This window comes from Lupinus angustifolius, unplaced genomic scaffold (genome assembly GCF_001865875.1).
Source record: "Lupinus angustifolius cultivar Tanjil unplaced genomic scaffold, LupAngTanjil_v1.0 Scaffold_369, whole genome shotgun sequence".
In the NCBI taxonomy this organism is placed as follows: Eukaryota; Viridiplantae; Streptophyta; class Magnoliopsida; order Fabales; family Fabaceae; genus Lupinus; species Lupinus angustifolius.
In genome coordinates, this window is record NW_017727766.1 from 141,213 (window position 1) to 152,317 (window position 11,105).

General features: G+C 35.5%; 1 protein-coding gene across 1 annotated transcript; it reads right to left on the reverse strand.

The window, feature by feature from the left end:
- Positions 1 to 7,598: 7,598 nt before the first annotated feature.
- LOC109341105 lies at positions 7,599 to 8,565 on the reverse strand. Its single transcript, XM_019578913.1, has 2 exons — positions 8,275 to 8,565; positions 7,599 to 7,990 (listed from the first exon to the last, which is right to left on the reverse strand). The coding sequence occupies exons 1-2, from the start codon at positions 8,398 to 8,400 to the stop codon at positions 7,712 to 7,714; spliced, it is 405 nt and encodes a 134-aa protein (XP_019434458.1). The 5' UTR covers positions 8,401 to 8,565; the 3' UTR covers positions 7,599 to 7,711.
- Between the last annotated feature and the right edge of the window lie 2,540 nt (positions 8,566 to 11,105).

Here is an 11,105-nt window from a genome sequence, read left to right on the forward strand (position 1 = left end):
CTAATTAGGGTCAATGTTTTATCAGCATCTCTTCATCAAATACTGTAAAACATGGTTACATCCATGGTTGCAAAGAAGAAGAAAGAGATTGATTGAGGAAGAAGACAGTGAATCGAAGAGGAAGAAAAAGGAAATGGTGTGAATCAATTATTATTAGAAGAATTGAATGAATTATCTCAATGAATACAGAAAAACAGAGAGAGGGAATTTAAACAGCAAAATAACCAACAAAACAGAATTAACTACCATAACTGTTTTTCCCGCCAAAACAGTTAGGAGTTTTTTTCTTCTTTCTTCTTCTTTCTTGGGCTAATTGCTTCAATGTGGGTTTGTTCTTGGCTGGCAGGTGTGATATCCAACAACCCCCCAAAAGCTGACAAGTGAAAATTGAGCATGCCAAGCTTGGAAATGTTGGATTGGAAAGGCTTTGGTGATAGAGGTTTGATGAGCAAGTCAGCAAGTTGTGAAGAGGAGGGAATTGGTAAGAGATGAAGAGTGCCATTCTGAATTCTTTCCCTGACTATGTGACAGTCAATTTCAATGTGTTTGGTGCGTTCATGAAAGACCGGGTTGGCTGCAATGTGGAGAGCTGAATTGTTGTCACAGTAGAGGCTAATTGGGTTGGGATGGGGTATGTGGAGGTCGTGAAAGAGGTATAGCAGCCATTGGGCTTCACAAGAGGCCATACCAAGAGCTCTATACTCTGCCTCAGCGGAGGATTTGGACACAGTGGTTTACTTTTTGCTTTTCCATGAGATTAAGGAAGAACTAAGGAAGAAACACCACCCTGTGACAGATTTTCTGGTGTCCAGGCAAGCAGCCCAATCTGAATCTGAAAAACCTTTCAAGATTGTTGTATTTTGAGCAGGGAAGAAGAGGCCAAGAGCAGGAGATGTTTTGATGTATCTGAGGATTCTGTTTGCTGCTTGATGGTGTTGATCAGTGGGACATGAGTTGAATTGACTGAGGTGGCTAACTGCATAGCTAATGTCAGGCCTTGAATTGGTTAAGTAAAGAAGTTTGCCAAGAAGCCTTCGATAGGGAGCAGGGTCAGGCAAAGGGGAGCCAGAGGATGAGTGAAGTTTGATGTTGTAATCCATTGCAGTGGAACAAGGTTTGGCAGCAAGCATTCCTGTTTCAGACAAAAGATCTAACACATATTTGCGTTGATATAAGGGAATTCCTCTTGAAGATCTATCTATTTCGAGACCAAGGAAGAATTTTAAGTTTCCTAGGTCTTTAATGCTAAATTTGGTGTTGAGGAGTTGTTTTGTTAGTTGAATTTCTGAAAAATCATTACCAATTAGCACCAAATCATCAACATAAATTAAAATGGCAGTAAAATTAGAATGCTTGGTTTTAGTAAGAAGGGAATGATCAGAATGAGACTTAATAAAACCATGAGATAGGAGAACTTTGGTTAATTTTTCACGCCATTGTCGACTGGCTTGCTTGAGCCCATAGATTGATTTATTGAGTTTGCATACCAGAGAAGGGTTGGTGGTGTGAAGGTCAGGGGGAATTTTCATGTAGACAGTTTCATTGAGGTCACCATGGAGAAAAGCTGTGTTAACATCAACTTGTTGGAGAAACCAATTATGGATGGCAGCTAAAGAAAGGAGGACTCTAATAGTGGTCATTTTAACTACAAGGCTGAAGGTGTCAAGATAATCTACCCCTTCGGTTTGGGTGAACCCTTTTGCATCTAATCTGGCTTTGTGCCTTTCTATTGAGCCATCGGGGTTGTGTCTGAGTTTGAAAATCCATTTGCATCCAATCGCTCTTTTGTCATCAGGTAGGTCAGTAAGAGTCCAAGTGTTGTTGTCTTGGAGGGCAGTTAGTTCAGTAGCTATGGCTTGCTGCCATGGTTTGTGAAGTATAACATCTTTATAGGAAGCAGGTGTAGTGAAAGATGAGATAGCTAGGGAGTAGTGTCTGTGAGGTTGGGATAGAAGAGCATAGCTTAGGAACTGTTGTATTGGGTATTTGATGTTTGGTGAAGGGGATGGTAGGGAACTGGAGGCTAAGATACAATGGTAGTCTTGGAGGTATGAGGGTGGCCTGGTAGTTCTGGTGGATTGCCTAGTAGGTGGGTCAGGGTTGGTAACTTGGCTTGGTGACCTAACAGTAGTGTTAGGGAATGAGTCATCATTGTTGTGAGGGATGTGGGCTTGGTGAGGAACAAGTTCATTAGGGATATGGGTTTGGTGAGGAATAGGTTCATTGGGGTCAATTGCATAAGAGAATAGAGAGTAAAATTGTCATTTGATGCAGCAGAGTCATTTTGAGGTGTTGTATGAGGATCACTGTGCCTACACTAGAAGGGGTAAACATGTTCAAAAAAGGTTACATTTCTGGAAAGGTAGATTTGTCTATGAAGGCAATCTAATAGTAGATACCCCTTTGTGCCTTGCTTATAACCCAAGAAGACACCTTGACCGAGGGTCAAGCTTGTGTCTTTTGGCTGCAAGTGTGGATGCATAGCATAGACTGCCAAAAGTTCTAAGGTGAGTTAAGTCAGGCAAGGTTTTGTAGAGAACTTCAAAAGGGGACTTGTTTGAGAGATACTTAGTTGGCTGTCTGTTAATAAGATGGATGGAGTGGGCTATGGCATAGTTCCATAAACATAAAGGAAGGTTAGACTGAAATACTAAGGATCTAGCAATGGTTAGGATGTGTTGGTGTTTTCTCTCAGCAATTCCATTTTGCTGAGGGGATTCAACACAAGAAGTTTGATGTTGTATCCCTTGTTGAGCATAAAATTCAGTAAGGAAGAACTCTTTGCCATTATCACTTCTAATGGCTTTGAGTTTGGAATCAAATTGTGTACTGACATAATTTGCAAAATTCTTATGTGTTGGTTGACTTCAGCCTTAGTTCTCATGAAGAGAAGCCATGTGAATCTTGTGTGATCATCCACAATGGTGAGGAAGTATTTGTGGCCATGTGTTGAGGGGACACAGAAAGGTCCCTATATGTCCATATGGACAAGATCAAAAGGCTTAGCAGTCCTTGAAATACTATCAGGAAAAGGCAATCTTCTTTGTTTGGCCAAATGACAAGTCTCACAAGGATCCATAGTTTTCTTACATAAGGGAAAACAGATTGCATAACAAACATTTTGTTGTGAGATAAATGTCATAATCTACAATGCCATAAATTATTGTCATTATAGCTAGTAAAGGAATTAACAGAATGAGTAGTAGTCATTTTAAATTGTTGCTGGATCATTGCATATAATCCATTCTTCATGTTAGCTACACCAATCATCTTCAAGGATTGGAGTTCCTGTATGTCATAGTGTGTGTGTGAGAAAATCAATCTGTATGGCAGAGATTTGGTAAGCTTTGAAACTGAAATAAGATTGAAATTGAAAGATGGCAAATAAAGGACATCATTCAAATAGAGTTGGGATGAGATCACTATTGTACCAGAGTAGTGAGCATTTAGGTTTTCTCCATTTGGCAGTTTGATAGAGACAGGTGTGATTTGTTTAAAGGATTGAAATCTTGAAAGGGAGTAACACACATGATCTGTTGCTCCCGTATCCAAGATCCAATTATCAGGCTGCCAAATGGTAGAGCAAGTGTTAGTGTTACCTGAAGTTTTTGTGTTATGCAGGATTGATGCTGTCACTATCTGGTTTGCATTATGATGTTGAGTGTTGGATTGCTCTAGCAATGATACAAGGCTCTTGTGTTGTTCCTGTGTTAGACCCAAGAGAGCTCCTTCGTTGTGTTCTTTTGTTGATGAATCAGTTGGTTTATTGGTGAATTGTTCATCCTCTGTTGGTTCCTGAACCATGTAGCTATTTATGTTGTTCATGTTGGTGAAGTAGTTTGGTGGATAGCCGTGTTTTCTGTAGCATACATCGATAGTGTGACCCTGCTTATGGCAATATGTACATATCTTAGTGCCTCTGCCTCTTCTGGGATTGAATTGAGATCTGGATTGACTTGCTACCTCCTCTGGGATTGGATTGAGGTCTGGATTGGCTTGGCTGCCTTCCACCAGTTTGTCCATGAAATCCTTTGCCCCTGGTTCTGAATTTGTTGTCAATGTTATCATTGGAAATGTTTGCAATGAGCTTGCTGTCACCAGGGAGTATCGCGTTTTGTCTTTCCTTCTGAACAAGTAAGGAGAAAACTTTGTTGATTGAGGGCAGGGGGTCCATTAACATGATCTGGGTCTTTACTATAGAAAACTGGTCATTTAATCCCATTAAAAAGCAAATGACATAGTCATTTTCTATGTATTTCTTTATGATGGGAATGAGAGTGCACTTGCACTTCACCTCACATAGACATGAAGGAATAGGTTTGAATGTATTAAGTTGTTCGCATAGACCCTTGATCTGAGTGAAGTATGCACCAACTGAGAGGTTTCCTTGCTTGATAGAGTAAATCTCTCCCATTAATTCTGAAATTCTGAAAAGATCTCCTTGATAACACATTTCCTTCAAGTTATCCCAGATTTCTTGGCCAGTTTGCATCTATAGAATGCTTTGTGAGATTGATGAATCAACTGATTGGTTCAGCCAAGATACCACCAAATTGTTACACCTCTTCCAATAGGGATAGAATTGATCACTGATGTCCGGTTTGGGGAGGGTTCCATCTACAAATTCAATCTTGTTCTTCGACTCAAGGGCCATCTCCATTGCTCTAGCCCAAGCGTGGTAGTTGTCACCATTCAAGATTGTTGTTACGATCTTTGATCCTGGATTTTCACTCGGATGTATGAAATATGGATTTCCAGAATCTATCACTGTTGCTTGAGTGGTAAGTTGATTTGCCATTTGATTGAAACTTTGGCTAGAAAAGAAAATGAAGGAGGCAATGAATGAAAAGGGATAGGCAGCAGATGTTGTTGGGAGCGTGGCAGAGACACCTTCAATGAAGGTGCTCTGATACCATGTAAAACATGATTACATCCATGGTTGCAAAGAAGAAGAAAGAGATTGATTGAGGAAAACGACAGTGAATCGAAGAGGAAGAAAAAGGAAATGGTGTGAATCAATTATTATTAGAAGAATTGAATGAATTATCTCAATGAATTACAGAAAAACAGAGAGAGGGAATTTAAACAGCAAAATAACCAACAAAACAGAATTAACTACCATAACTGTTTTTCCCGCCAAAACAGTTATGAGTTTTTTTCCTTCTTTCTTCTTCTTTCTTGGGCTAATTGCTTCAATGTGGGTTTGTTCTTGGCTGGCAGGTGTGATATCCAACAAATACCAAACTTATGCGTATAACTCCTCCTAGATAGTTCCATGAAGTTACGGTGTTGATTTTTTTATAAGTGAAAATTTTATTAAATTTTTTTATTAACAAATGTATAAAAAAACAGCAAGAGAAAACACTTTCCAAAATACAAAAGGGGAGAGTTAACCTCATCCAACAAAACATCAATCCTAATAATAAGAGTAAATTACACTGACACCCTCTGAGTTTTAGTGAAATTACACAAACCATCTGTCACTTTTCTACACCTACACAAACCTTCCCTAGTTTTTATACTTTTTTTTAAACTTTCATTACATTGACCACCCCTGCATAAGAAATAAGTGTAATCTTTTAAACAAAAAATGTGATAAATGCAATTAAGTTAAACAAAACATGATATATTGTGTAGACAAGTCTAAATAATATACAAATCAATGTATCTTTATTATTTTTTGTTACAAAATGCATCAACAATTCTAAAGAAATATTGTTTAAATCGCTCTTATAATATAGTTTAACGAACCAAAAATAATAAAGAAATATTGACTCATATATTATTTGGACGTGTCTCCACAATATATCATGTTTTATTTAACTTAATCGCATTTATCACATTTTTTGTTTAAAATATTACACTTATTTCTTATGCAGGGGTGGTCAATTTAATGAAAGTTTAAAAACTAGGGGAGATTTGTGTAGGTGTAGAAAAATGAAGGGTGGTTTGTGTAATTTTACTAAAACTCAAGGGGTGTCAGTGTAATTTACTCTAATAATAACAATCCAAGTACATTATCATATTAGAACATCATTCAAACCAAGACATGTTTGCGCCTCTAGATTTATTTTTGATTCATAACTAAGACTGAAACTTTATCTCATCTATACTACCTCCTCCATACATGTTATTTTGTTATTGAAGATGACGTTATTACTACAATTCCAAAGCGACCAAATTTCAGCTATCCAAAAAATAGAGAAAACTTCCTTCATTAGTTGACCTTAACAGGAAGGAAATGTTGCAAAAAGTGGGTGTTACCAGAACGATGTCCGACCCTCTCACCACCTATTTCAAATCCCTCCACCATAGAGACTCTGGGACCTACCATAACCTACATCTCCCCAAATAAAACCCGATTGAGGCCCATACTTGGAATGTAACACTCTAGACCAAAGAGCATCTCTTTCAGATATCAACGTCCACCTCCATATACCAAGCAGAACCAAGTTAAAAGATTCTAGATCTTGGACACCCAAACCACCCCTAACACGATCCTTACAAACCGTATCTCACTTTACCCAAGAGATGATCCTATGAGCAGCAACACCATCCCACAGAAAATATTGTTGAATTTTAATCATAGCTTTGATCACACACTTAGAAGCTTTGTAGAAAGATAGAAGATACACTAGTGGAGCATTTAAAACAACATTAATCAGAACCACACGCCCTCCAAACAATTAAAAACGATTCTCCCATGAAGCTAACCTTTTTGACATATTGGACAACATATATTTTCACATTTCTTTTCTTCTATAATTAGCATCCACAGGAATCTCAAAAAACTTCATTGGCCAAGAACCCTTTTACAATTTAGAAATCATGCCATACCATCAACAAAACTAGAAGGGATATTGACACATAAGCTGCCTTTGCTAAAGTTAACCTTTAAGCTAGAACAAACTTCAAAAAGTATGAATATATACTTCCTAACTAATCAGTTGATTACTTCCACATTTAAAATTCCGACATTGACTATGAAACAATAATTATTATGTGACCTTAATGTCATTGTTGACGGTTTTATCAACCCTATCACCTCTCCATTTTTATACGATTTCAAGCATTGTTTTAAATTGCATTTCCTAACGGCACAATATTAGAGTTTTAAGACTCTCCGCAACTAATATGAACATAACTGCAGTCACATTGTTCTTATTTTCATGTAATTTTATTAAATGTAATGTAAAACACTGATTCAAATTTACTGAAAAATACAACAAAATGGTGATGTGGGTGCATTATTGAAATTACATAATGGCTTCAACAGCCCAGAATGGATCACAATAATTTAAAAATTCAATCTTCAACTACAAAATAAATCAGTTCAAACCAACGCAATTCACATAGAAATCTATGCCACCACCATTTAAAACCATGGTGATCTATAGAAGTATAAATAGGAATTAGGAAAAGGATGGTTATCATTTGTAATCATACGCATAAGTCTTCTTAATATAAAGAGCTAGCCATATGATATATGGAGGGATGCTCTTACTTGCAGACATTTCTCATGTACGCATATAAAAACATTTTACATAGCATAAGTGATATAGTGAAATATAAGTTGTAGTAGTCATAATATATGCTAAAAAGACAACTTTTAAGGCAGATTGCAAGGCCCTATCTCCATTTCTATTTTTCATCATATGAAGGGCTCATAACATCTTCAAGAAAGTTGGACAGTGAATTGTTGCTTTGCTATTTAGTTGTGAGAAGGAGGATGTGTCTTTGGTGGTGCATAGTCCAAGTTAAACCCAGGATTTTTATCACTAGGTTTCTTATGTGGCATGCGCCAAGAAACTGAAACAAGAGACTCAGATTTTAAAGCACCTGGATCTTTTCTCATAGCTTTGTGCACCTTGTGCTTAGTCCTTCTTACTTTCTTTGGCTTTTGAGCAACCAACCCAGTCTCCATCTTGTTACCTTCACTCATCACTCGAAGCTGCTTTTGAGAGAAATCAACTCCATTGTTCTCTTCATTCTAAACACATACAAAAAAATGAAAGGTTAAAATATATCAACATTTTTTGTTGTTTTATATTGCGGTCATAGTATTGATGCTGTGGGAGTCTACACAACCGCATCATGATTGTAATTATAGCCATATCAGCCTCATTTTCCCTGAACATAACTACAACTAAACCACAATGGTAATTTAATACCATTTTTTACTTGTAGCTTGACAAATGAATATCTAAGGTTAATTAAACATACAACATATATAATTTCATATGAACATATTTTGATGCTTGTAACTTGACAAACCTTGATAGGGAAGTGAGATTTCTTCTCATGCTTCTTATCTTGAGTGCTAAGATACCTGGAATTGCATGTATGCAAGGAAATGCACAGAAAGAAAAGAAGGTATGTGATTGACATGGTCAGAGACATATAGTCGTGTAAGAAGTTGTTGTGGTGGTGGAAGAAGTATTTGTAGAAACAAAAAAATAAATGTGCATTACATGCAATAACTTCAGAACATGGACTTATAGGAGAAGAAATAAGTGATGAGAGAAAATAAGATGCAATGAACTCCTCTCTTGTCCAGTTTTTATGTATGAATTTATTGGACCCAAACGAGGGAAAGAGAAGCAAAACAAACCCTTCTTGAGAGATATATAAGAGGTTAGAGGAGAGTCCAAAAGAGAGATTTTACATCTTAAAAGTGATACTAAACTAGGGAAGACAAATTCGTACTTTTTTATTTGTGCACTTAGGAATGAGATATGTAAAGTTGAGACGTGGACCAATATAAAAATGGCAGTGTCTCCCAAATTGGTTGAACCAAGGAACTTTTCATTCATTGTCCTTTTCTTTATATGTTGTGACATTTGAATAGCTAGTGCCCTTGTTTCTTGCCCTAGCCTTCTCTTTTTCACCTCGGGAAAGGGTTTGGATTGTCTAGAAAGAATATTATACTAACTTTCCAAAGTATAAAGGCTTTTTAGATCATTAGCCCTTGAAAACTATTATTTTTTTTACACTATGTAGATACTTAAGAATTTAACATTAATTTCTGATTTTTTAAAACTTTGTTTTGCCCACCATGACAAACTAAACCATAAACTATTAATCAGACATTAGTCTAATAGTATAAAATATGATTAAATTATCATATATCTATTAAATCAAATATTTAATTTATGTAAGCAATCTTTGTTAATAAGTGAATTATACATTCTAAAAGAAATTAATTATTTACTCATAAAATTAAATTAATGAATGTGATGTTTGTACAAAAAAACGATCTAAATTAATTAGTACAGGTTATATGATTGTGGCAGCTAATAAGATATGCAGATCATTTATTCTTCTCTTTAAGATGGTGGAAGGATATATGCAAATAATGTGGTTGCCTAAGGTTCGGCCCTGACTTTTTTTTAAACTTTAATAACTTTAAATATTATTATTTAAAATTATTAGGTTATAAGTTTTACTTGCAAAACTATATGTAATCGAAAAAAAATTAAATCTATTGATTAAATCTAATAGATTTAAATGAATATAATCCACTAAATAATTTTAGTAATACATAGATTTTATGTTCTATAGAATAGATATTCATGGATATATATATTTGGATGAATATCCAGTTCATCCAAAAACGAACATTAAAAATTGTTGTATTTTGTTTTTCAATATCATTTGAAAGTGTGCATGTCAAGAGGAACACTTTGGAAAGCTCTCTTTATGTCATGGTTTTGATGAGGACAACTTGTGCTAATAAGAGCTTGAAGATCATCAACAAATCAACATGCTTAAGTCTTTTGATTGGTACTAGGCTTAGACTAGAAACTAGTTTAAGTTGAGTCTAAGGCTTAGGTCACCTAATACATGTCTCATATGCATAAATCTTTTAAATCATTTCATCTTTGAGATATGTCATTCATAATATGTTCATGCATCACATAAATACATGTATATGTGCATTCTAGGCATAAACTAAGTGTTAAACATGTATGAATTAAGTGCATAACGTATTCGAGTTTTTGTATTTAAAATTACACATGAAAATATGATGTTAATCGATTAAGGCATACGTTAATCAATTAACCTAACTGTTTGAGAAGTTGTTGAAACTGAAAAACTTGGAAAACAGAATCAATTACGTTTTTGAACAACGTTAATCGATTAACCAAAGCTTTAATCGATTAACTGGGCTTCAGAATTGATTCTTTATAAACTGCGTTTTCAGAACTGATCTCATAAGTTGCATCTTGCATTTATTAGAGAATTAGAGCATTTTTCGTGATATTTGTTGCGCTTTAGGATTGAGTGCATTTCATGTTATAATCTCTCATGTTTTCCCTCACATGTTCATGCATATTTTTGATGCGTTTTTCATGAATTTTATAATTCTGTAACTTCTGTTTTCATAACTAATACTTGTCATTTCACATGTGTTTGTGTTAAATGTGCATTAGAGTAAAGCCTTCATGTTGTATTTGAGCTTAGGTATAGCTTAATATTACTCTTGTAATTCTTGTGTAATTGTTGTGAAAGGGAATCTCTTGGTGTCGTATCACCAGTAGAGATTGTGTGTTTCTTCATAGCTTAGAGTGTAAGAAAAGGAAAGAACGAGAGATTCTTTGGCTGGGGCTACGCCGAAAGAAACGTTTTCTTTATCGGTAGGAAGGGAGTCAAACCATTGGATAGTTTCTTTGATTTCTTGTCATTTGCTAAGTGTTGTAATTGGATAATGTGTTTGTAAATTACATTGATTCGATTATAGTGAAGGAAATCTCCCAAGTCAGCCGGGAGGCCTGGATGTAGTTTGCAGTGGACAGCAAACGAACCAGGATAAAAATTCGATTTGCAGGATTTGTTTCTCTCTCTCTCTTTACTGTTTTTCAATCGATTTAATTTGTATATTTGATTCAACTAATACATTCTGTTCTTTTGTTGTATTGCAAGCTATTCTGATATACAAATTTGTAAGCTCTGTATTCGTTCTGTTATCGGTTATTTGTTTCGCATTTAATCGTTTCTGTAATTGCTTACTGGTTCTGTTTAATCGATTAATATTCCTGTGTTAATCGATTATACTGTTTCTATTAATCGATTAAAATAGTTTCTGTTTAAAACTGTTTTTTGTG